General features: G+C 40.4%; 1 protein-coding gene across 1 annotated transcript in view; it reads right to left on the bottom strand.

Annotated features, from left to right (window-relative positions):
- LOC101857262 overlaps positions 1–27,804 on the bottom strand; it is a gene marked incomplete at its 5' end in the record, with an annotated part of 202,740 nt that overhangs the window by 81,476 nt on the left and 93,460 nt on the right. Inside the window, 24 exon segments of the mRNA XM_013085073.2 lie at positions 615–765; positions 1,705–1,840; positions 2,518–2,805; positions 3,653–3,886; positions 4,931–5,041; positions 5,774–5,995; positions 7,318–7,497; positions 7,967–8,119; positions 8,793–8,954; positions 9,545–9,713; positions 10,453–10,589; positions 11,294–11,494; positions 13,598–13,822; positions 14,586–14,767; positions 15,604–15,793; positions 17,047–17,184; positions 17,707–17,957; positions 19,086–19,247; positions 20,116–20,236; positions 21,401–21,571; positions 22,242–22,445; positions 24,255–24,407; positions 25,170–25,291; positions 26,153–26,320. Of these exon segments, the coding sequence (XP_012940527.1) occupies positions 615–765; positions 1,705–1,840; positions 2,518–2,805; positions 3,653–3,886; positions 4,931–5,041; positions 5,774–5,995; positions 7,318–7,497; positions 7,967–8,119; positions 8,793–8,954; positions 9,545–9,713; positions 10,453–10,589; positions 11,294–11,494; positions 13,598–13,822; positions 14,586–14,767; positions 15,604–15,793; positions 17,047–17,184; positions 17,707–17,957; positions 19,086–19,247; positions 20,116–20,236; positions 21,401–21,571; positions 22,242–22,445; positions 24,255–24,407; positions 25,170–25,291; positions 26,153–26,320 (4,231 nt within the window).

Here is a 27,804-nt window from a genome sequence, read left to right as displayed (position 1 = left end):
AGGGAAAAGCCCTGGGCCAGTGGTGGACTTTGGCCCGGTAGGAAAAGAGTTAACTCTTTCATTACTGGGGGGGGGGCTTTTCCTCCCCTGAACCTGGCCCTATCTGTGACCTACTTTCTGATTCTGCCTACCGTTGGACAAATTAAAGATTTTTAAAGTTTAATTTTCAATATTAGCCATATGTATTATATGAAAATAAAGGGAAATAATTACCTATTTCAACTTGTAACTAAAAATGATCAATCTGCAGCCTGAGATTTCAGATTCGATTTTAACAAAAGTAGATGTGGTTTTGAAGCAAAAAGTGGCGAGCCGTGAAACATGGTTCACGGTCCAGCATTGGGGGTAGCACGAGCCATGAAACACAACTCGAGGTAGTGAAAGAGTTAAAATAAATCACTCCCAATTTTTGCAAGAAATAATCAGAATCTTCATTTTTCTCCTGGGATACTGTATCCCTCATAGGCTGTTTTGTAAATTATCTAACATGTAGGCCTATCAATGGGAGTGTTAAACATTTTCATCCATTCACAATCACAATTTCAATAATCAGGATTTCCGGAGTTATCCCGAACATCAGCACCTCTGATTCCTACTTTCCTGTAAACGCTTACCTTGTACAGATTGGTCTGTTGGCTATAGGTGCCTTTTGGACATGCCTGCCAGTCCAGCCCAGTGCCATTGGGACAATAGTATCCAGCTGGACAGTCGAAATAGCCAGAGGTGGGGTTCCCTGCTGTCACATTCGTTGGTACACAGTAAAAGCTAAAAGACAAAAAGAAAAAAAAATTTACTGGGTTGTAAAAAATGTTAGATCATTGAATCCAAAATTTAGCAATAGCTAGGGTGGACAAATAAATACAAATCTTAAGTAAAGCACTTACAGCTCTAAATTTTCTGCTGATGATTAGACCTACTTCACAATTTCCTGCACTTACTATTGCATGTGAAATTCATTCCTAAGCTCTGCCCCCTTTTCCCCTATAACTCAGAAATTATCCACATTGTTGGAAAACAGTACAGTAAATAGCAAAAATACATAGCAAGCAATCAGTGTATGATACAAAGAGTCAGTATTCCTTCCTCTTCTTCATGTATGTCCACATAATGTATGCCCATACCCAACTCCTCATTGCATGCAAACAATGACACTCACACACACACATATAAATCATAGGCAAGCTCAGTGCAAGCACACACCCATAGAGACTATTCTTTCTTAACCCCTCCAGCCCCAGTCATTTTTGTGCACTCCCTCAGCCCAGTCCCAGCCAAAATAAAACAGTATTTCAGAAAAAGAGGCATGCATTCTAAAAAGTGATGTAGTATCTTTGTAATGATATTTAGACAATAACATATAACAATGTTTATGAACAAACATTCTGAAAATTAAAGTTTAATTAGGTTCGCTAAGTTTGAAAAATGCACAAATTCGGTAACCCTCGAAACTGAGAATAATATACGCTCTTGGGATGGTGGGAGGTATAAATGCTGCTAAAAATATATGCGCATGGGACTGGAAGGGTTAAATCTCCCTCCACAAAAGCCCCTCCATTCCTCTTTTCTTTCTCTTACACACCCATTCACATAGATATACACATGTTTATATATCAGTACACACACACAAGAACCAAGCATTCTAAGATGAATTGAGGTCCACACCCTGAGGCGAGAATGACACAGCAACAAGCAGCAAGACCTCACCTGTCAGGACAGATGTCGCAATCCCACATGCCCGTTCTGTTGGTGAAGTAGCCAGGTGCACATGACCTCGGCTCATCAGAGCCAGTTGGACACTGAAGACCGATGGGGCAGATCACCTGGGTCTGCACAGTAGAGCCTGCGGGGGTCATGGAAAATGACTTATCTTAAATCTGTTTGCTGTTAATTAAAAGAAAGTTTCAAAGGACAAGTTTTATAAACTTTTTGGAAATTTTGAAAATTAATGAACTCTCCATCCCCTCCAACTCAATCACTTTGGACGTCGGCAGCTTTGACCCAGGGTAAATTCCGAATGGAAAGTCGAATAAGTATTGAGACCTCTTATGCATAAGACAACATAAACACTACACACTTAATAAATACCAAAGAGAAAAAAGCAACTTCATTTCGTAAAAAAGAAAAGATTTTGCAGCCAAAACCTAGTGCATGTAAGTGACAGATATATTTATTTAAAGCTACTCATCTCATAGAAGAAAAACCAGCTGGAATCCGCAGAAAAGGATAACGACATGGGGGATTAAGTACACAAGTAAACTAGTACAATCACCAAAACGTCAGTGTGGAGAGGCGGACCGAACTGTGGAACACGTCCTTCAGCACTGCAAGACACACAGGGCCCTGAGACAGGAAACGAGGACAACCCCACTGACACTACAAGAGAAATTGTACAGGCCGACAGATGAACTGAACAGGATGGCCCAATGTATAATAGACACTGAACTTCAAGTGTGATGCGATCGAGAAGAAGAAAAAAAAGAAGAAGTAAACAAACTAGAGAATTACACCACTTCTCACCTGTAGGGCAGTAGTAGCCTTGCAGACACAGCCCTTGCTCTTCAGTGAGTCCTGTGTTCTGACAGTAGTAGCCTGCAGTACAGTCGGTGCAGTTCTCCACGGCTATCAGACGGGTGGCGTTGGAGAACGTTCCCGAGGGACACCTCTGTGGGGTGTGGGTGCCCTCTGGGCAGTAGCGTCCAGCCGGGCAGATGTCAGGGGAGGAAGTGGACGAGCCCTCAACACAATAGAAGCCTGGACTGCACAGACCAGCTGGTTCAGTGAGAGCCAAACCATCACAGTAATAGCCTGGAGAATAATAATAATAATAATAATAATAGTAGTAGTAATAATAATAATAATAATAATGTAGATAATTAATTCTTTAGCGCCCACTCCCGTGTGAAGACAGCTCTAGGCGCTTGACATAAATGCATGTACGAACAATATTAACATACACGCGTGCACACACACATGCACACACACACACACATACACACACACACACATACACACTAACTCACCTACGCACATATCCATCCCACAAACACAAGTGTACAAACTTGCACGCCACACAAACGCACACATGCAAAAACACACACATACACTCACATCTACTTGCATATCACACGTGCACATTTACATGTGCAAAGAAAAATAAAGCCCTGGATATTATCATAAATCTATACTTATTCTATGCCCATTATCATAAACTCATTTAAGAGTCTATTTTGCATAGAAAAGTGTTTCAAAAGGAAATAAAATCAGGAAGAATTTATTTCAAGCAACACACACAGACGGACAAAAAAATACTTAAAATACAAACAGCTTCAGTGGTCAGTTGTTGTCATCATCAAGAACGATTTTGTTTGCTGTTGCCTTCCTCATTATTCGTCTCCAACTTTTTCTATCAGTTGGGTCCAGTCTGAAAAGCTGCTGACAACTGACTTGAAGCAATTTTAAAAACTTTTGTCCTTTCAGGATGGAAACAGGGATAACCTCAGGCATTACAGCTTTAATATTATTTGACTTTTCTAAAGTCAGATAGGGCAACCATTCACACCACTGTTCTCAATGTTTTTAATATTGTAGAGTAAAAGATCAGAAGACTCCATTCTATAAAGAACCCAGAGCATGCTTTTACATGATCTCCTACCTTTGGTACATGATGTACAGTCTGTTGTGTTCATCAGGCCGGTCAGATTGGAGAAAGTTCCCACTGGACACGCTACAGGCTCAGTGGTCATCTCGGGACAGTAGTAGCCCATAGGACAGATGGCTGCGTCCACACCCTGAGAGGGTGCTGCTGTCATAGCTCCCGATCGGCAGAAGTAGCCAGCGCTGCAAGGAACACTGGGATATGTCGTCCCACCAGGACAGTAGAGCCCACCTGTAGATAAAGCAAGTTACAATTATTTCAAGCTGACAATGAGTGGCCCAGTCATTTGGCATCAGATGTGCCATTTTAGATAACATCAACACAACTGTTGACAAGTTTTGTTTTGTTTTAATGAATCAGCCAAACTTTTAGTTTAGTTTTAGTAAGCGTTTTACGGCATTTGCAACACAATAAGGTCATATAAGTGCAGAAGAATAGATGTTTTACAAGAGAGTTAACATACACAAAAAGACGGAGAAGAGATGAGGACGATAGATGTTTGATAAGAAAGAAGGAGCAAACCAAACCAAAGCATCCGCCAACCACCCACAGTCAAACTTTTAATCTGACACAATTTGAGGCAGTTTCAAAGGCTGAGTAATTACTGTGTCACCAGTTCCTGTGGCCATGTCTGTCTGTTGGTGCTCACTCCTCGCCACAGCAGTCCCCCACCTTCCCACTGTCTCTGCTTTGATACATTATTTCATGAAGCTGGAAAACCCTGCGAGGTCTTTCATTTTAAATGCATGATGTAGGAGGTTTTGGCTCATTTCTCTCTGCCTCTATTTAACCCTCCGGCATACTTGTTATAAAATCGTGTTTTAATGTGTAGATGAGGTATGGCAAACAGCATAATGCAGCACAGAAGACATCAGTTAGGATCTGAACAGAGAAAACAATCACTACTCTCCACAAGATCTATTGGTGCTTCTTTTTAGTTTTAGTAAGAGTTTTACGGCACTTGCAACACAATAAGGTCATATAAGTGCCGAAGATTAGAGGTGTTATAAGAGAGTAACGAACACAAAAAAGGAGGAGTAGAGATCAGGATGATAGATGTTAGAAAGGAAAGAAAGAGTAAACCACACCAGAGCACCCGTCAACCACCCACTGGTGTATTCTAGTATGGAGTAGATGACCCCCACCATCCAGGAAGTAAGGTTAATATACCCAAACACAGATACAATGCAGAACAGAAGAGATTTACACTAGAAAAATCAATCTATATTAACTTTCATAAAAAAATTCTTAAGACGAGACAAACTTCATCCAAACCTAAACATGAGAAGCAGTCAGCTGAGGACTCCAGTCCTGTGATGTTATTGAAGGTTCCAGCAGGACATGGGAACTCACTGTCGTGACGAGTCCCACTGGGGCAATAGTGACCTGTCCAACAAATAACACAACATTACCAAAGTGCCAAAGTTGGCCAAAGTTCAAAAAGGTCGATTTCGTTATATAAGAAAAATAAAAGGAACCGCTGCTGTTGCAAGCAATCCACTCAAATCCAAATTTTTATAATTTTTTTTGTCCATCTCCCAAAGCTTTATCAAAGATACATCTTTCAACATCACCAAAATGCAGTTTAATCCTATGGTCAAGGCTTACAATTGTCTTGCTTTTCATTATTCCCGATGAGAACAACACAACAAAAAGTAGTTTTTGTCTCCGGTGTAAAGAGTACCCTTACAGGCCAAAGTGGATGGCTTGCAATATCGATGATATTCATCATCGGAAGTGTGAAAACAGAATTTCAAGACAAAAATAATCAGGCACACAGAACAGAGTAAAATCACAAAACACTAATTCTAAAATCAACAATTATATGAGATTTTATCAGGCTAATTTGGGTTTCACTGTAAATTTTAAAACAAACAGATATTTTACAATGTAGTGGATATCAAAATAAAAAATAGACTTCGTTTATTTATGAGAAGCATTTTTTAAACTCCATGCAGCAACTCGCAAACAAAATTTCAAATAGACATGTAAATGTATTTCAAAACAAGCAATTACATCATACTTTCATACACATACACCTACGCATACACATATGCATACACATACGCGTACGCATACACATACAAATACACTAAGACAACCACAACATCGCATTACCTTCAGGGCAGACATATGATGCTGGTGTTGTGATGGGTCCGAACGAGTTATCACAGTAGAAGCCAGCTGGACAACTCTTACAAGATCCTTGACCGGCAAGGTCTTGGTACTGACCACTGGCACACAAGGTCTGAATGCTGGAGCCCTGGATGCAATAATATCCAGGTTGACACTCGTATGGACTAGGGTTGCGAACTGTCTGCCCCTCGGGACAATAGTAACCTGAAGAAAAATAATAAAGTTATACATCTTTAAATAAGCATTGTGCGCAAATATGACACATTAATAGTACTTATGAACTCATGAGACTAATAGAAATCAATGGTCATAAGTTATTTTATAGCAACAGAAAATGAAGATGATTCTATGCAGTGTAAACAACAGCATTTGGGAAAAAAAGTAACACTCATAGTGAATATATAGTTTTGTTTTGTTTTAGTGTTTTACGGCGCTCGCAACTGCATAAGGTCATATGAGCACGCGGGACACACCTAATATTTTCAATTGATAGGAAATTTTGAATTTTGCCAGGGTGGCGGCGAAGCCTACTCTTATCGATTTTAGACCACCAAGGGATCTTTAACGTGCGCAACTTGCACACGGGCCGTCCGAGATTTTTCGCCCTTGTCCAAGAAGGCTAGGTGTAAATCTTTCCTACCAGAAGATCAGGGGTGTGGCAGAAAGACAGCAGTAAGGAGGAGCCAAGGAGTAGCAGTAGAAAGGCTGCAGAAAGAGTCAGGAGCCCAGAGGAGGGGGCAAAGGAGGTGAGGGGGTGGGGGAAGAAAGTGGAAATGAAAGCAGACAACAGATCATTGCTGGAGAGCAGGAAAGGAGGTGAAAGGGGGACAATTTTAGAGAAGAAAATTTTTCGGTCGCTACCCGGATTCGAACCCGGGACCTTTGAATGAGAGGCCAACACCTTAACCTCTAGGCCACGAGAGCCCCATGTATAGTTTATAGACTTCACCCTTCACAAGATTATATTATGAAATAAATATGTTTTGTTATAATAAAAAAAGAGTGAAAAAGACAAAGATGTACATTACCATGAATAACTGATTTTAATTAGCAAATCCAATTTTAAAATCTGATTATATGTTAGGCAGTGTGGTGAAATCAGGTGCTCATCAAAATAATGAAAGTAAAAAAACTGGCATTTTTCCGCGGGTTTGGGAAGTTTTATAGAATTTTTGTTTTTGGCTCAACATCTTTCACGCCCATTAAAGAACACATGTATGTGCAGATTTTTATGAAAAAGTTAATTAAAGGCATAAAAGATATACATTTTCAGTTTCTGGAGATTCTCAAGCTAAGGAAATAACTCAACTTTGGCGGCCATTTTCTCTCTCCACCTCCTTCAATTACCAAAATCTTGACTTGTGTCCAAGACAAATGGATATTTTATTCTTTAATTCTATTCATTCAAAGCAAGGCAAATGGACAGGTTTTGAGATGATACCAATAACTCTATATGTCCCAAAATTGACGAGCGCCTAATTTCACCGTATTGTGACACATAGAGTTTAATCTCTGCTGTTCCTCACCCTCATCACAATCCCCATCCGGTGCAGACAGGCCACTCTGGTTACAGAACATTCCAGCAGTACACAAAATACACCATGTCACATTCTGAGCCCCTTGGCTGGGCTGGTAGTAGCCGGGGTCACAAGGTGCGGGGGACGAAGAGCCAACAATACAGTAGTGACCGCTGGGACACTTGTCACCTGAACAGAGAAATTAAAAAGTAAATCTAAATCACTGAAAGAACTATAGTCATCTTCATCATCATTGTCTGTCTCACCCTACACCAGGGTATAGGCCATGGACAAAACATTTCCAATCTTTCTCTATCCTGGGCTAGCCTCTTGATGTTATGCCATGTCTTCCCACATTTCTGTACATCAATTTCTGTGTTTCTTCTCCAGGTTTCACACGATCTTCCCCTTGATCTTTTACCCTGTGGATTCAAATCCAACACTTTCTTTGTTCTGCAGCTGCCTATTTCGATAGTTCTTCATGTAATGAATGAACCCCCTGAGAAAGAGATCAGTTTTTGGCAACTGCTGAAAATTAATTTGACGTTGAAGTTATTGTAAAGTAAAGTGCCCGAGTCGCTTTACCAGCTCAGCGGTTCCGACCGCGAACTGCTGGGAGCAGCTTGCTGGAGATAAAGAGTAAAACATCAATTCTCACCACCAGAGCCTGAGGGTCTGTCCGTGGTGGAGTTGCCGTCGCAGTAGTAGCCGGCCAGGCAGTCTCCTGCTGGTGCTGACATCATGTCAGTGTCACAGTACTGACCCACCGTGCAGCCAATGGGAGCCCCAGATCCTTGTGGGCAGAATGTGCCTGCACAAACAATGAAACAATAAAATTTTATATAAAATATTTCTCACAATCAGAGATGGAGCTAAGAGGTAAGAACAAAACTTTGAGAAAATCACAAACCCAGAATGTGCCTGCACAAATAATGAAACAATAAAATATAGAATATTTCTCACAATCAGAGATGGAGCTAAGAAATAACGCCAACACTATGAGAAAATCACAAACCCAGAGCATTTAAGTATCTGATTTTCAGAGAAGGAAAAAAATCTATGAATGTGAAATATGTTATCTGTGTGAATTTTACAGAAAATGTTGATTAAAGGCACAAAAAATGTTAATTTTCTTACCAATATCTCCAAATGCACCAAAATTGATAAGCACTCAATTCCATCATGTCACAACACTTTTTAATCTAGATCTTGTTCACAGAGCGACAGCAGCAATTTATGTAGTCATTGTGATATATACATATATATATATATATATATATATATATAAAAGTTAGCATAAAATTATTCTACCAATGTGTCATAAGCAATCTAACAGAAAGAACTGAAACAGAAAAAAGATACAGCTACCCCTCAAAAAGGTGGTGCAAAACAACAATTTAAAGAAAAATTTTTAAAATCCCCCCCCCCCCCCGTAAAAAGAGTAGAAGATGGTGCAAAAATAGAATAGAAAAATCCATCCGTACCTGCAAGACACTTTCCACCTTCTGGCCAAACAGGTGTGGGCAAGCTGGAGCCCAAGGTGCAGTACCATCCAGGGTCACAGTCTCCTGTTGGTGAGCTCATCCCTGTGGAGCCACAGTACTGACCAGGGGTGCAGGGTTCACATCCGCTGTTGTTATGCTGACCTGGGAAGGGAAGTGCATTATAAGCGTGCTGTGTTAGATAATAATAATAATAATAATACTAAATAGCTTTTGCCTAACGCGTAACCCCACTCAACAGCAAGCTCTACGCGCTTTGCATTATATCATTTTTACCCCAACAGACCATAGAACACTAAGAAACATTCTCAGCTTCCCGGGAAGCATACAGCGCAAGCAGCTGATTAAGAGTTCAAACACTAACAAACTGACAAGATCTTTCACTGTCTATAGCTGGGTACCCATTCCCACCTAGGTGAAGTGAGGAAAATACATGTAAAGTGCCTTTCTCAAGGACACAACATCAGGTCTCAAATGGGATTTGAACCCACGACCTTACAGTTGCGAGTCTGAGAGCTTAATCACTAGGCCACCAATGCCACAGATAAACAGATCAACTGTCTAATGTTAAACTCCACCATGCGCCATTTTGAAAAGCGCTAAAAAAAGAAAATAAGAAAAAAATTTCCCTCACCCCAAAAAATGCAGTTCTTTGATTAAATTGTTTCGATGAGCGCTTGATTTCACCACGATGCCCCACAAATAAACAAACACACCACTGTGCTCTAACTAACCTGTGTTGTTGTTGAAGGTTCCAGATGGACAAGGGTTCTCGATATCGCTCTGGGTTCCAGTTGGGCAGTAGTGTCCACTAGGACAGATCTTGTCTGTGTATGTGGTGCTATTGGCCACACAGTAGTAGCCAGCTGGACACACCTCACACATAGCCTGACCACTTTGATCCTGTGAAAAACATATGCGCATTTTAAAAATCTTCATAATGGGATTTAGTGTGTCTACAAATGTTACCATTTCCAAATGTTTTAGAGTGATTAATTATGACTGTCATATATTCACAACTTGTGTTGTACATACCTAGCCATGTACACCAAGTTGAAAATGTTAACATTTACTGATACCATCACTTTTTAAAAGGTAAGTCTGTAAAAAATATAGACAAAGATTAACAACAAAATATAAAAATAGATTTAAACATTACTTCACAGAGATCTTATCTAAACAGAATAAAACACTGTTTCAAATGAAAAAAAGCAAGATTTGCAATTACTTGTGTAGAATATGGACAGTCAAACACAGAAGGAAAATTGATTACATAGAAAATGCCATCAAAAGGCTACTTCCCATAAGAATAAAGTTACTGTTGTACAATCAGAATTCTGAGTATGTATCTAGCTTAACATTATTATTCTTTTATTACTATTCATTTATAGTATGCATGTGACTGTAAGCCTGCATGTGCGTGTGCATGTGTGTGTGCGTGTGTGTGCATGTGTGTGTGTGTGTGTGCGTGTGTGTGCATGTGTGTGTGTGTGTGTGTGCGTGTGTGTATGTCTGTACGTGGTGAAACACCAAACCAATGTGCCAGGATCTGGACAATAAAGATGTTTCTTATCTTTATCTTATCTCAATAACACACATCTCGGCCACTCAAGAAAGAATAAAGATGAGACAATACACCTACTTGGTAAGTGCCAGCATCACACCCTTCAGGCATGACCGTCCCACCAGGACATTTGTATCCCGGCGGGCAGATGCCACCGTCTCCTGTGTGGTTTCCTGCAGGGCTCGCCACATCAACTCCCAGAGTGCAATAGTAGCCTGAGGGAGAATATTTCAGAAAGGCTAACATTTTCACACAAACATCCAGTGTAAGAGTACAGATTAACAAAACAAAAAACTGTGTGGTGGATTACCACCTTTGCATGTCAAAACCATATTTGTCAGTCATCAGTTCAAATGTACTTTGCCTGGAAAGCTGTATTTTCCAGGAGAGAGAAAAAACTGTTTCATTCTCATTAAGATTACACTTTTACCAACATTAGGCCCTTTGTTACTTTTTTGCTTTCTTACAATTTGTATTATTTGAACTTCAACAAATATATCTCTGGAGTACATACAACCATTACCGCAGACTAGAAAACTCAAATAACAAAATTTTAAAAATTATGGGCTTGTTACCTAAACAGCTGGGCGTTGTATTAATTTCTTAACACTTATCCTGGACTTAACATCCCATGAAAGGTTTAGCAGAATGCCCTATCAAAAATTGCTTTGTGGTTACAAGAGATTACCTAACTAGGAGAAATCAACGTTTGTGGTTTCAGGTGCAGACACGATACATTATTTATTCCTTACCTTTACCTACAGCAGGACTCCATTAAGGCAAAAGCTAAAGAATTTAAAAAGGTGTTAACATTATATTTATAGAAGTAGCATTTTAGTTTATTAACAAAAATGTAAAAATAAGATAAGATAAGATACTCGCAAGATAATACTTTATTATCCCAGAGGGAAATACACACCTGGGTCGCAGTTTCCAGCTGGAGCAGTGAGGTTTGTGCGGTCACAGTACTGACCACCCAGACACTGCTGGCACTCTGACTCTTCCTGTAGGCCTAGAATGTTGCTGAATGTCCCAACAGGACATGCAGTCCAGTTGAGGCCTGTGCCAGATCCACAAAAGAAACCCTCGGGACACAGACGGTGACCAGAACTGGAGTTTCCTATAAGGACATTCATTTGACTTTGTGAAAAAAAATTTGATACCTGACAAAATGTAAAAAAACAACAGAAAATTTGAACACATGAGAAAATTCACAATATATTCTTTAGAAAAAAGTTTCACAATTTCTCAAGTGTATGAAAGATATGATAAGTGAGGCAGCGTGGTGGAATCAGACTCTCGTCCAAATAATCAAAGTGAAGAGAAACTTGCATTTTTCTGCAGGTTTTTTCATTTTTATCAAATTTTTGTTTTTTTTGCTCAACACCTTTCAAGCCCATTAAAAAACTCATTTCTGCGTGGATTTTTCTGAAAAATGTTGATTAAAGGCACCTAAAATGTAAATTTTCAGTTACCACAGACTCTTAGCTAACGAAATAACTAATCTTTTGGCGGCCATTTCCTCACTAATTTTACCTCTGAAAACACGTGACCCCCACCTCATTCATCCGCCAATATCTTGACTTGTATTCAAGATAAATTGATTTTTTTTCATCCAAATAAAGATAAGTGAACAAGCTTGAAGATGATACCAATAACTCTACATGCCCCAAAATTGACGAGAGCCTGATTCCACCACGCTGCCTCACATATGCCATTTGAGCACTGAGGCTGAATTGGAAACAAATTTATATGGCACAAGTCATTCAAACCTACACAGTTCCAGTGCTAATTTGTGTTCTAAATTTGCACTGTACTTTTTGGCATAATAATAAAGATAGTTCATCCATCTTGAACTGATATTGACCATTACCATCCAAGGAGAAAGAGAAGTTATAGACATCAAAGAGGTAAACAAACAGAATGATTGCAAGCAGCTTGCAAGACCACAAATGTCACAACTTGCCAGGGATAGCAGTGCCTTCCCTTTGGATGGTTATCTGCCATATTGCTCATTGGTTAAACCTTTGTATAGATTTCCTTGTGACCTTTAAGCCATATTCTTTTTTCCAAGAATTTTCCACAAACAGAGCACTTGTGGTCTGTTGGGTGAAGGAGGTGAGGTCACCTGGTTTCAGTGGTGAAATAAGCGAGAAAATGACCGCCAAAGGTAAGTAACTCCATAGCTAAAAGAGTCCTTGAAAATTGAAAAAGACATTTCATGCCTTTGATCAATGTTTTTTCAGCAAAATTCACATGGAAATCTGTTTTTATATGGACATAAAAGGGACGAGCCAAAAAAACAAAAGTTCGATAAAAAATTTCAAAACTGGTGGAAAAATGCTAGTTTTTCTGATTTAGTAGTTGTTTTGATGAGTGCCTGATTGATAGCACAGGCCTACAACAGAGTTGAGAAGAACACAGCATTGTATACTTTCAGCTTTGTCTCTGTGCTAATGCACAGCAAACCCTAGCTTTGAGTCTTCCAGGGGATGCACTCACTTTATTCATATGTAAATCTATTCTGCATCGAAGATAGAATTTGAAGATAGTGTACTGCCAAGACATTTGGAGCTGTCAACATTGTTCTGAGTTGTTCTATGTATTTTTGATTTTAGGAGAGAGGGTCTGTGTCTCACCAGGGATAGGCTGGAAGAAAACTTTGGTCTTTGCTGTGCTTATTGTGGGTCCAAAGTTCTCACAGGCATTTGAAAAATGATCAACAGAGTTCAGGATTTGTACTAATTTATTAGCTCACATAAAATAAAAGTACCTTTTAGCACCAACACATAAAGCTACATTTCCAGCACAAGAAGAGCACAATTTAATTTATAACATTTCAAGTTCTATTATATCAATTCTGCAACATATGTGCTTAACACTATGCCCAGATGGGATGCCGATCAGGGACAGTAAGAAGCCGTCCCATTTCCCCATGGGATGTCAATTAGCGACAGTATTATATAGCATGTACCCTAACTGTACCCTGGTCTGTGGGGATAAGCGTTGCACGCTCTGCACGGGGTTAAAGTGTTAAGCAACTTGTGCAAGTCAAGAGGAAAAATACAAGATACAAAATCTAATTGTGTTTTGTTATAAATTCACCAAGATCTGCATTTAAGCAACTTTTCTGTAGCAAGGAAAAAATAATTCTAAAACCGGCTGCACTAAAGAACTGAAAGAGATAAAAGGGCAAATTTTCAATGCCAGCATCAGAGTCTACCTTGGACAACCTCCTCAGGCACACAGTAATATCCCTCTGGACAGATGAGGCAGGAGTCAGCTTGGCTGAAGTTGGCGTAGGAGCCAGCAGGGCATGGCACAGGCTGACCACTTCCGGCGGGGCAGTGCAGGCCAATGGGACAAGGGGTGCTGACGGGGTTAGGGACAGAGTCCTGTCCCGGGCAGTAGAAACCTGGGTCGCAGTCACCCACAGGGCTGGAGAGACCTGGAGGAAAAGAGATTCGGAGTAGGAAAATCGTTGAGGATGATGATACTATGCTTTTTAACAACTAGCTGCATTCAAATGACCTTATGCAGTTGCAAGAGATGTAAACACCCACCAAAATAAAAAACCTAACGACTAGCTCACATATGAATGTAGCTGACATGGACACATTCAATGAAGTAAATACAAGGCAGCCATGCTTTGCTTTTCAGTCTAAGCACACAAATTCTATAACACACTACATATTTGTATACATTATATATTCGTAGGAGAGAGGGAAGGAGAGAAAGAGAGAGAGAGAGAGAGAGAGAGAGAGAGAGAGATAGACAGCAAGGAAGAAGAGAGAGAGAGAGGGGGAGGGAGAGAATGAGGCAAGAGGGAGTGAGAGAACAAGAAAGACAGAAAGAGAAAGAAAGAAAGAAAGAGAACATGAGAGAGAGAAAGAGAACATGAGAGAGAGAAAGAGAAAGAGAAAGAGAGAGAGAGAGAGAGAGAGAGAGAGAGAGAGAGAGAGAGAAAGAGAGAGAGAGAGAGAGAGAGAGACAGACATCCAGACAGACAGACAGACAGACAGACAGACAGACAGACAGACAGACAGACAGACAGACAGACAGACAGAGATAGAGACATAGACACAGACAAAGACACAAAAACCAAGATGGCGGCAGTGAGAGATGAAATGCAATCAAAGTGGACGATACAGAATAATCAATACAGGCAGGATTACCCACAAGGAGAGAATAAACAGCTATCCAAAACTTACCCGAGTCATTACAGTATTTTCCTGGATCACAGTCAGTGCACTGGGTCACATTCTCCAGCCCCTGTGTGTTGGTGTAGGTTCCAGCAGGGCATGGGGTGGGGGCGGAGGAGCCCTCTGGACAGTAGTGACCCACTGGACAAACAGCTGCTTGGGAGGTGTTCGAGCCTAGTTCACAGTAGTAGCTGCAAATGTAACCCATATGTGATGCTTTATACTATTTCCAGGGAGAATGTTACCCTCCAAAATTTTTTATTTTAGGTAAAATAACAGGTAATAAGTTGTTAGTGGACATCAAAATTCGAAGGTGTAGCTGTCGGGATATTTAAAGAGCAACAGAAAAATTATCTTACAATGGTTAAGGAAAAAGATTATCATGCAATGACAACTACAGACATGAAAAAGTCAACAATGATAATGTAGCAGTGGAGTTTCAGTTTTGTTTCCTCGCAGCTTATTAGATAGTTTAATTTCCTTTCTATGTAACTTCGTCAATTAACTATGTAATATTTCATGACTGCTCAGTGTAAGACTGTCATACATCACTTTTCAAAATGGTGTATGGTGGAATCTTAAACTAGACAGTCAATTTGCGGGCATATTTTGCCCTGCACTTAGCGACCTGTGTAGTATCTACCTACCTGCCTCCCTAGATATCGGATATACTTCATGCAGTGACAAAACACAGCTGATAAAAGCCTGTACTTTCTTTATCATATTGAGAGGCCGAAAGACTAGAGCCCCGCAGATGGCTGCTGGATCGGAAAAGTAAAGTAAAGTAAAGTGGACATACTTCTAATCAGAGACAAATAAATGTACATAAGCAAGACATTGTTATTCTAGATGAGATGACGACAAACAGTGCTGAGTTTGCCTTTGCAAGTATATTGATTTATTGGTTGCTGTTTTTTTGTACAGACACTAAGACTTCGATGATTTGTATGCTACTATATAGGTCACTGTCGTAAGGCATATTTCCTTGAAAAAACCCCTAAAGAGTTGCTTTCTGTTCCCGACCTACCCAGCATCACACAGACCGCTGACATCCACGAGTCCCGTTGCCTGACAGAAGGAACCTGGGGTGCAGAGAATGCAGTCTGCCTCAGCCTCCAGCCCTGTGCCATTATTAAACGTACCCTTCGGACATTGTACAGGAGAGGCAGTCCCCACTGGACAGTAGTGACCCACCGGGCAAATGTTGGCGTCAGAGCCTAAGAGAAAAGGAACGAGAAACCATAATGACTTTTTAAATTTTCATAGAAGCTCACAAACACAATAATCACTTGCTTGCCAGGTTCAAGAAGCAGGATCTGCCAATGATGCTGCCAAAATATCTGTAGTATATTGATTTTTTAAAAGGAAAATGTTTCACCACGTGGTGGAATCAGGCGTTCGTCAATATTTGGCCATGTAGAGTTATTGGTATCATCTGAAAGCTTATTCATTTGCCTTGTTTTTGACTTTAAAAATACCCATCTATCTTGAATAGAAGTCAAAATATTGGCGATTATGACTGGTACAAAACGTGTCAGAACTGGAAAACATAGTGAATCAGGTACAAAAGGTAGATAGCGGTTGCTTTGACCACTCCTAAGCGTCGATGACCTGTCTCAAACCACTGAGCTCAGTGGTAATCAAAGAGTATAAGCGGCAGGATGACGCTTATGGGTTCTGATCACAACCGGGTTTGGGGAGGGGTGGACTTACGAGTTTTGTTTACTTACCATAAAAGACACTTTAATGCAATTGTTTCATGTAAACCTTCTGTTGGCATGTGCACTGTAAACAGTAGAATCTAATGGTGCGAAAAAGTCGATTTCGCAAAAACTGTCGCTTACGAGGTCTTTTTTTTTTATATAGTAGAGGGTTTTACGGCACTCGCAACTGCATAAAGTCATATAAGCACCAAGGGGTGGGTGCCAACAGAGAAGTCTTTACAGCGAATCAGACTTAGACTGCTCACCTCTCTAGCTTCAACAGTACAAGGTCTGCTTTGACTATCAAGGCACCCCGGAAATAGCAGGTCACAAGAGAGTGACAAACATACAAAAGAAGTAGAGGAAAATGACAATAGTAAGGATCAGGAAAGAAAAAGCAGCAGTTCCCTGTTGTAGATCAGGCACAATTATGAGCGTGACATGAGTCAGCCCATTTACAATTTTACTATGCTTGAACAAGAAATGTCCCCCCTTTTGGAATGGCCTAAAGACACTACAGTCAGTGGCACTGCCCGGGGGGTATTACGAGGTCTGATCATGAGGACATCAATATAAGATTCATAATGGTAGTATGAAAAGCCACAAAATGATTAACATTCTTGAGTGTCTCTTAATGTCCCCAGATAAAATCTAGATCGTATTATAGATCCGATAAAAACAGCAAAACAAATCAAAACACATTTTAGAAACATTCAGAAAAAACAATATGTTGTCACTTCCATATCAATCTTCCTTGTAACACTCACCTTGATCAGGTGCAGAAATGTTGGCATATTGAAGGCAGAAGTATCCAGCGTTGCAGAGGTCAATGGGGGTCACCATACCCGGAGTGGGGCAGTAGTAGCCACCCAAACAAGGGCTGCAATCCAGTTCTGTCTGGAGGCCTAAACATTCCAGGAAAGAAGGATAAGATATGTCTGAACACTTTTTCCCCAAAACATGCATATTGAAAAGCTTGTTTGGCGTGTAAATCATATCATGACAAACTATCACTTGCAAAAATCCCAGCACAGGTTTCTTGGAATATGACCAACTCTCTCATTTCCGATCTATTTGTATTAATTGTACTGACAAACAAAATGCATTATGCCAAGGATAGCATACAAAGCTTAAGACTCAAGTGGAGTTTGGCAACTAGGAACAGTCTATGAAAGGTTATTCAATTGTTGTATTGTAATTCCTGCCTGACACACAAGTGCTACAAATGCTAATTATTACTCGAAAGACCAGACCTTCAACTATTTCTTTTTAATTCTAATAGAGGTTGTCTCATTTCAGAATGCTTTGTTACAATAACATCTTATTAATGATCCACTACAAACAAAACAATGTTCACTTTTTTCAACAGTATCTAAGAGACCCATGCAGGAAAGAATAACACCTCGAAAGTTTACAAAACAACTGACCAGTGATGTTACTGAAGGTGCCGACTGGACACAGGAACTCATTACTGAACCGAGTGCCTGCTGGACAGTAGCTTCCCATGGGGCAGACTGTGGTGGAATTGTCCAGGACAACAATGGACATAGTGTTGTCGCAAACATAGCCGGCTGGACACTGGACACAGCTGGACTGGGTCTCCAGGGGCTGGTGTGTACCGTTGGAGCATCTGGCCGGGGTGTCTGTGCCCTCCACACAGTAGTGACCCACCGGGCAGCTGAAGATACAACATCAGGTTTTTTTTAGTCTTAGTGTAGTTTTAGTTAGTTTTATGACACTTGCAACACAAATAGGTCATTCAAATCATGCCGAAGATCAGAGGTGTTAGTAAAAAGTAGTATACCAAGAAGAAAAAAAAGAGAGATAAAGACGATAGATGTTTGATAGGAAAGAAAGAAAAAAAAGCACACTAGAGCATCCATCAACCAACAACTACGTCAGCAGGAAACTATCAGAGAAACGAATTGATTTGCTTTGTTGTAAATGTCTTATGTCCCCATCAACACAATTTAGATCAGTTAGGAGCAGACTATCACAACCCTGCTAGTCCTAGCAACCATGTGCTGTGTGGTATACATCCCAGCAGAAAGACCAGGATACCAGGTAAAACATCTTCCCCACAAGGGAATCAGACAAAAGTACATTTCTCACAAAGAAAAAAGCTTGAAAATAACACCAAAGATGTAGGTATTTTTCCCTAAACTTAGCGAAAGAGAAAAGATATAATTCAGCCAATATAAAAAGAGACTATCTTGAGGCTGGACAACTGTAACTTCTAAAATGTAACTGAATTAACACTAAACCTGAATTCTGAAGTGCAAACTACCATTCATTTACAGCACAGGGTACAGTCCCCTCTGCCCCCCCTCCACAACAGTATCTCAGTGAAAAAATCAGTCATACGTGTCACAACAGGGTATAAAAAGGCACTCGTCAATTTTTGGGCATATGAGGTTATTGGCATCATCTTAAAGCCTGTTCATTTGCCTTGCTTTAGGTGGAAAAAATAGTAATCTATCTTGAATAGAAGTTGAGATATTTGAAATTGAATGAGGTGGGGGGTCACCTAGTGTCTGAGGTAAAATTTGCGAGAAAATAGCAGCCAAAGTTTTGCAATCTTGAGTGTCCTTGGAAACTGTAAATTTACACTTTTTTGGTCTTCGATCAATGTTTTTCAGTAAAATCCTCATAGCAATGTTTGTAAAAGGACATAAAAGGAGTTGAGCCGAAAACAAAAATTCGACAAAAATTGCCAAAGTGGAGGAAAAATCCTGTTTTCTTCAATTTCATTATTTTGACAAGCTCCTGATTTCCCCATGATACCTCACATATGGATCCCACTCACTTATACTCATGAGGAGTTGATGTGTTCTGACCACCAGGACAGTAGTAACCAGCTGAGCAGTTGCCTTGGGGAAGCTCAGCACCTGAAGACGGGCAGTACTGACCAGGGCTGCAAAGTTTGCAGTCAGACTCTGCCACTTGTTGCTGGACGTCCAGATAGTACCTGTGAAGGTGAAATACTGGGGTGAAAATGCAGTCATAAAGCAAGTGTGAGACAAAAGAAAGTAAAAAAAAACAAAAAACAATAACTCAAATAAGTTGTCTTCTCTAATGATTTGTTTGATAAAAATGCCTCTGGACCTAAGCACCTAACCTTTCTGATATTTCATTAAATGTACGTGTTGGCATTATGGCTCATTTAACACTTACATTACCGTCGGCGACTTTAGTCACCAGGGCGTATTATGCGCTCACTACCGCATCAGACACACTAAACATGAACGGACGCACACTAATCAATAAACACTAAACAACAAACGGACGCACTGCACTGAAGTAAATACCCAAGGAAATCTTTCTACATGATAGCTGAATAGTTGATTAACCTTTATGAATTTTTAAAGTGTGTTTCTTGGGCTCCCAAGGTTTTTTTTAAATTAAAAAAATTCTACCCACAGCTTCAGTGTTCTAAATTCGTGCGGTACTTAAGGTTTTTCACTATATGAGCCTTTGGTACTGTAAGTGTTAAGTCCTGCAGCCACTGAATGGATGAACTTTGCCTCTACATTACACACTTAATCTTAAACCATAACAATTATCCCTAACTGGCGTTGTAGATGTCAATGGAAGGATGTCAGTGAGTAAATGCAATGAGAATGCAGCTCTATGCAAAACTTATTGCCTAAGAATAAATAATACCAACATTTCGAGCAGAAAAAAAACGAGTAACGTAAAATTGATGTGATAACCTTCTGGACACAGTTTAAAGTGCAGTTTCCTCTCCATAGTACGTCTTTCCTCCATTTGAATGCAAACTTTGATAACAAAGGAAACAAAATTATTGACAAGCTTTTATCTCTATCAATACTTACCCTGGCTCACATGGCATCTGGACATTGGCTCCCTCAGGGCAGTAGTGACCAACAGGGCAGATGTCTCCAGTGACTCCATCTGAAGGAGTGGAAGTGTTGGCTTGCAGAGTGCAGTAATAGCCTGAAAAGAAATAACCAACTCAAATAATCATATCACAAAAATATGTCTTAATAACAAATCTTCAGATTGTCTTCAGTTTCAATATCCTATTGAAGTAAATCACAACAGAGCTTGCACTGGTCACTACATTGTTGAAAAGTGTGGAAATGGGCTGTGTTAATATGATTATAGGTTCAATTTTTGTTTCAAGAACATTGACGGCAAAAAAATGAAATAAACCTATTCTCCTGTCTTTATTTAGTAGTGAATTTTTTTGCTGATATCAAACAGAAATTCAGCAAAAGATCTGAGAATTTCTTTAAATAAAATACTCATGAAATAAAAAGAATTTTTAATTGGAGTACAGTTCAGGGGAAAATCCCATAAGCCTAGCACTGACAAGAATAAAAACCAAATAATGCTACACTTCATGTTTTCCTTAGAGACTGCCATGACACTTGGGTGTCCTGGGCACAGCTACAAGCCCTGAGGACTAACCGCACTCTTCATTATCACTGCCTTTCTCCCCCAGCATCAGGGTATATGACACGAACAAACACTTTCCTCCTTTCTCTATCCTGGGTTAGCCTCTTGATGTTATTCCATGTCTTCCCCATGTCTTCCAACTTTTCTCTACATCCTGCTGATGCAGAAGCTCCTCCATCTTCCAAGATCGAAAAATAAATAGGCGTGTTTGTTTGCTTTTCTATAACTTTCAGTTTTTACAGGATCGGGTAGTTGGCCCTCTGCAAACTGGTACTTTTCGGGAGACCAGACCAATTGCCAAGCACCTTTAGTCACCTTTTACAACACGCAGTATTATGGCAGGTGTTATTCTTTGCTACCCCAGGGTAAAACTATCCCCCCTCCCAACCTGCAGGAGCAACAACCCACAGTACAACATGGGGTTTCATGTCCCAAGCACTATCAAGACAGTTATACGGGGTGCCCATTGGGGGATCGGGTTGGGTCGGGGCGGTTTGCTAGCCAGATTAAGGACAAAAAGCTGCTATTGTGGCACAAGTCGATCCAGTTCGACTCGACAACTCAAAAACAAACTTTGTTTTCAGGCCAAGAGTGGCATGATCGCCTCCAATCCGACCCAACCCGACCCGATCCCAACTGCAATGGGCACCCTGTATAACAAAACTAGTTCTTAGATATATAAACCCCTCAGCTCATTACCCGCAGAACAATTCCCAGTTGGTGCGCTGAGTCCAGCTGTCTCGCAGTAAGTGCCAGGGTCACAAGTAGTTGCTCCACTTGAGCCAATGGGGCAGTAGTAGCCAGCCATGCACTGGCCACCCTCCGGAGAGGTAGGTGTGGCAGACGAGGAATTGGACACACAGTACCATCCTGTAAAGGAGAGCCACAGGCTTAAGAGAGTCTTATATCACCACATTTAATTTTCTTTTGGTAAGAGTTTTACGACACTTGCAACACAATAAGATCATATAAGAGCTAAAGATCAGAAAACACATGAAAGAATGAGAAGATATAAGGACAATAAATTTTTGATAGGGAAGAAGGAGCAAACCACACCAGAGCACCCTCCAACCACCCATATTCTCCCATTTGAACACACATCTATCTCTCTATCTATCTATCTATCTATATTCAAAAGTAAATATCCCCGTGTGTACCTGCAGAACACAGCCCTGTGGGGGCACTGAGCCCATCTGTTGCACAGTACTCTCCTCCAGGGCAAGGCAAGCAGTCGGTCACTATTTATTTATCTATCTTTCCATCCATCTATCCATCCATCCATCCATCCATTCCTTCCATTTATCTATCTGTCTGTCCATCCGTCTGTCCATCTATATTCAAAAGCAAAGCCCCAGTACGAACCTGCAGAACACAGCTCTTTGAGGGCACTGAGCATCTGTAGCACAGTATTCTCCTCCAGGACATGGCAAGCAGTCAGCCACTCTCAATCTATCTATCTATCGATCCAACGATCTACCTTTCTGTCTATCTAACTATCTATTGATCTATCTATATTAAAAAATAAAGACCCACTGTGTACCTGCAGAACACAGCCCTGTGGGGGCACTGAGCCCATCTGTTGCACAGTACTCTCCTCCAGGACATGGCAAGCAGTCAGCCACGTCCCTGGCCTGGGTCAGGTTGTAGAAGGTCTGGGCGGGGCATGGGAACTGGTAGGGGCTGGAGGTGCCCGCTGGGCAGTAGTAACCGCTAGGGCAAGGGGCATCCAGGTATGTATCCACTCCTGATCAGACAGTTTAGTTTTAGTAAATGTTTTATGGCACTAGCAACACAATAAGGTCATATAAGTGCCTAAGATTAGAGGTATTACAACAGAGTAACAAACATAAAAAGGAGGAGAGATAAGGACGATAGATGTTTGATAGGAAAGAAGAAGCAAACCACACCAGAGCACCCGCCAACCACCTATCCTGCAGTGGCGGTGGGTGGACCAAGATTTGGGTGGGGCTTAGATTTCTTCCACTTCTTTACCACCAAAAAGCAAGCAATAAGAACAAAACAGTGATGATTGTTCTGTACTTATGGCGAGCCACACATTTTGAGAACCATTCAAACGAGGAGAGTCACCTTTGTCTTCCATTTCTTTGTTCTTAGATAAATTTAAGCTCTTCTGGAAGGTGGGGATGAAGCCGTTTTACCTCCAAATTTCTCTAATTAGTTTTTAATCTGAAGAAAAAGTTGCCTCAAAAGTGGTTTGATGTAATTAATAGCTGTTAAATCTCATCGGCACAAACACACAGCACTTCAAACACATACCGTCTATGAGGTGGATTGGGTCGTGTTGTTGTGGAAAATAGAACACGCCTAACAAAGGCCCAATGGGCGCATAGGTATCTGTGTCACTGGGGGAAAGTGTGTCGTAAACTTTCACCCCATTGTCAGGGCTGGGAGAGCGTGAGCCCTCTGTGCAGTGTTATTTTTTTAAAGTCTTCTACCTTTTTACAAGAAGAGTTTCATTAAAGACGGGCGTGGGAGACGGCTTATTCTTTCTGAGCCCTAACGACATTTGATTGGCTGTTAGGTTACTATAGTTGTAAGCGGTGACAACAATGATTGGATAAACGGGCAAGCCGCCAAGCTGAAAACTGTGTGTTCATTGTGTGCGATCATAACGGTTTCAGCTGCTTATTTCGTTATTTAAGAAACTTTCATTAACTAAGGGATAGAGTTGGGGTGGGGACGGGATGGGGGTGAGGGGCTCAAGCCCGTAAGCCCTTCACTACCCACCGCCACTGCTATCCTGATGAGACAAGTGGCAAAAGACAATAGGTAATATTGAAAACATGACTGAGGAAAATCAAAGAGAGAACATTATTTGGGTACATAATTATGATTCCAGCTTGTTTTCCTGCTGTTGACGGTAAAACCTATTGTAAGTACCATAAACAGCAAAAATTTACAAGAATCTACTACCTACATAATGATGATTACGATTCAAAAAAGGGTAACAAGTTAAACAAATCAGTGACAAAAGAGTGTACGGTATTGCGGCAGTATGCAATGACATAACTATTTAACACAAGTAAAGGTGGTTAGATTGAAGAGTGCAAGGAAACAGGTAGAAAAAAAATGGTAACAGCATATCAATGTCTTGATGAAGAAGAGATATGGCCACAGCATAAAGTGCCCGAAAAAGACATGGAGCTATGTGGAAGCAGAATCACAAAAGCTGGAATTTCTGCTAACACACACAACAAAATGGAACACAGTGTTTCTTGATACATATTTACCTCAAAGTAAACCTTTCAATGGAAAAGTACGCTCAATCTGCTCTCAGATTTGATTAAATATTGGAAAGAAAGACAGAGAACAATCTTTTTCAGCCACTACACCGATAAGATAGGATGAATAATATTTTATTGATATCCACAAAGAGACATTTAGTGCAGTAAATACATACACATACATGCACCTACACACACACACATACACACGCACAAACACACATAAATAGTTATTTATATAATTTGGACACACCAAATTATGTTATAATTTCAACACAAATATCAAGTTGCCCTCCACTCTCACTCACCATCCAGGCAGTAGAAGCCAGCCGGACAGTTTGAGCACACCGACATTCCCGTCACGTTGGCAAAACTGCCAGCTCCACATGGGATGGGCTGGACACTGCCCAGGGGACAGTAGTGACCAACTGGACAAATGTCACCCACTCCTGTCTCTCCACCTAGAGACAAAGATAAAAAGATATTATAGTTTCTTGACATTGGCACTTTGTCAAAAGAATGATGAGAAATCTGCGCTTTGAGCAAATTACTGATTTTTATCAGAGTTGAAGCGAACTACACAGTTTGTACGCGACATCGGACTGACTGTCTAGCTGCTGTCATCGAGAACGAGGAGGAAGAACTGATTTTTTAAAAACCAACAACATTGACTTTACATATCTTTGGACAGAAGTTCTCACCACAAGAGTGAATATTCACACTGATTTTTATACACACTGTTTTTGATATTAATAGAACATTTTAAAGTAATTTGACTTGTAACTATTTTAGAACTTGCAGCATCCATTGTTTGGACAGGTGTCGTGGTTTTTTAGGTACCCAAGAAGTACAGCACTAATTAACACTTACAGTACTGATGGCTCATAGAGTGAAAAACCCTCGAGTACTGCTCCAGTTTAGAACGATGAAGCCGGGTAGAATATTTTAAAATCTAAAAATCCTTGACAGCCCAAGAAACACGCTTTAAAAATTCATAGATGTTCATCAACTATTCAGCTATCATACAGAGTGATTGTTTTTGGTATTCACTTTAGTGCAATGGGTCTGTTCGTTGTTTAATTATGTTTAGTGTGCCAGGTTGCTTCAGTGACTAAAGTCGCCAGCAGTAGTGGGCGCATACTATGGCCTGGCATTTAAAGTCACAGACGGTACTGTAAGTGTTAAAAATTTATCTATAATGACCCAGCTCCAATTCCGCTCACCTGGCATCTGACAAGTCCCATTGACCAGTGTGGCATTTTGGCCAGAAGGCTGAGCCCTGTCCAGTCCATACTGACAGTAGAAGCCGGCATCACACTGACCACTGGGAGATGACAGCCCTTCACTGTGGAAGAAACCAACTACTATGTGACTTTACAGTAACCTTTTGGGCATATTTCAGCATAATATTGATGTATTGACTTACTGTGCTCAGAGAGCAACAGATTTGGGGAATTTGATCTATTTTGACAGACAAAGTTTCTCAAAAGAGGGATTGAGAAGCATTAACTCTTTATCTCCGAGGGGGTACACCCACTATGCCTCAGCCTTTTTTTGGTGCCAGACCTATAAATGACAAAAACGTCATAAATGGGCCATTAAATTGAAACTAGCAAACCTATTTCGATAGTTCTTCATCTAATGAATGAACTTCCGTTATAAGAGACCTATTTTTGGCAATTGACCAAAAAGTAATTTGATGTTGAAGTCGACGTAAAGGAATGTGCCCGAGCCACTGTCAGCGGCTCATCAGCCCAGTGGTCCCGACCGCGAGCCGCTGGGAGTGGCTTGCTGGTGATAAAGAGTAAAACCTTTAAAATGATCGGTTCTTATCAAACAAGATGAGTCTCGATACTATCTACCCTAGAATCAAGGAAGTGAAAAAACTTTTTACCATTTCATACTAAAGAATTATAAAAACTCAACCTATAAATTTGACGTATATATTTCCATTAAGCTAAAATACAAGAAGTAACTCAATTTGTCAGCATCCTCACAAATGACATACAAGTGTTAATAATAATAATAAATAACAAATAGCATTAGTATAGCGCATACCCCTGCTTGACAGCAAGCTCTTTGCACTTTCCACTATATTATTACCCAAGCAGACACTCAGAAACATTCTCAGCTTCCTGGGAAGCATACAGTGCAAACAGCTGATTAAGCTCTCAAACACGAACAAACTGAAAGCATTCCTCCCGACCTGCCACAATAGTATCCCCCGCTACACGGCATGCACTGATCCACCAAGCTCAGTCCAGTCTGGTTGTTGAAGGTACCGCGGGGACACATTGTCCAGTCTTGTCCAGTGCCAGCTGGACAGTAGTGACCAGACGGACACTCTGCTATGATGTCACCGCCCAGACAATACCTGGAAAATGAAAAGCAAGAAGCTTGTGAAGCACAAGACACTAGACAAACAAGTTAAGTTCTGTGATACCTCGGAAACAAAATCAAAGGAAAGTTGTGCTTCTTTTACATCCCCAACATTTAATCTCAGTGGGTTTTTTTATTTATTGTGCTCAGAGAGCAACAGATTTTGGAAATTTGGTATATCTTTACAAATTTTCTCCAAAGGAGGTGAAACGCATATGTGACGCATCATGGGGAAATCAGGTGCTCCTCAAATTAATGAAATTGAAGAAATTGACATTTTTCCACTGGTTTGACCATTTTTATCAAAAAAATTTTTTTGGGTTCAACATCTTTTACATCCATTTACAAACCAATTTTTGAGTGTGATTTACAGAAAAAATGTTGATTACAGACCAAAAAAAAGTAAATTGTCTGTTTCCACCGACTCTCAGGCTATGTAAATAACCAAGTTTTGGCTGCCATTTTATCGCTAATTTTACCTCTGAAACCAAGCCACCCCCACCTCCTTCAATTGAAAATCTTGCTTTGTACTCAAAATAAATGGGTATTTCGTTCATCGAAAGCAAGGCAAATATACAAGCTTTAAGGTAATACCAATAACTTCACATGACTAAAAACTGATGAGCGCCTGATTTCACCACATTGTGACACATATTAAACCTCTAATATGTTTGGTTCATATCAGCCAAGATGAGGGTCTCGATCACATCTACCCTCGAATCAAGGAAGTAAAAAAACCCCCTGAGAAAAACGCAAAATTAAACAAAATTATTTACTAGCATTGTCTGAATGAAACCAGACATGTAGGGCTGAAAGGGAAGCACCTTTTCTGTAAATAATAATAATAACATTCTGATAAAATCAGTGCATGTAACACCAATTCTGAAAGAACTACACTGGCTGCCAGTAAAAGAAAGGATCAATTCCTGGAATTATATCATCCACTCAGAGCCCTTAGATCAGCCTCTGACAATCTAATCCTTAAATGAGATGCCCCCCCCCCCACACACACAATTTAACCACTCTGCCTTACACTAAATGAGCATTGCGGTTTGATGATCAAAGCTGCATTTCTCATTGAACCTTGGCAGTATCACTGTCCTCACAGATCAAAGACACTCAGACACAGAAGCAAGTCATACTTCATCCCTTTTGTCTCACAGCAGGTTGTCAAAGCTTTATTTCACCAGTTTATAGCCTATAGATGGCAAGACTGATAAAAGCTTCTGCTTTGTCTAACAAATTGTTGAAACACATAAGTTTTCCCTACCAGATATTCAAGTAAAATATTAATTAAAATAAATAAACTTGCAGTAATGTTCATACCTTACATATTCTTGACATTATTGTATCATTAACCATGCTAATCTTTTGAGCCCTGGTTCCATGAGCCCACTTGACCAGTGCACTGAAGCTCTTTAGGGCTTTTAGTTGCATTTACATTATTGGACGCTCCGGCATGCGTTTTGTACTCAGGGA

The sequence above is a fragment of the Aplysia californica genome, unplaced genomic scaffold (genome assembly GCF_000002075.1).
Source record: "Aplysia californica isolate F4 #8 unplaced genomic scaffold, AplCal3.0 scaffold00341, whole genome shotgun sequence".
NCBI classification, from domain to species: Eukaryota; Metazoa; Mollusca; class Gastropoda; order Aplysiida; family Aplysiidae; genus Aplysia; species Aplysia californica.
This window is presented reverse-complemented; position numbering and strand designations above follow the sequence as displayed.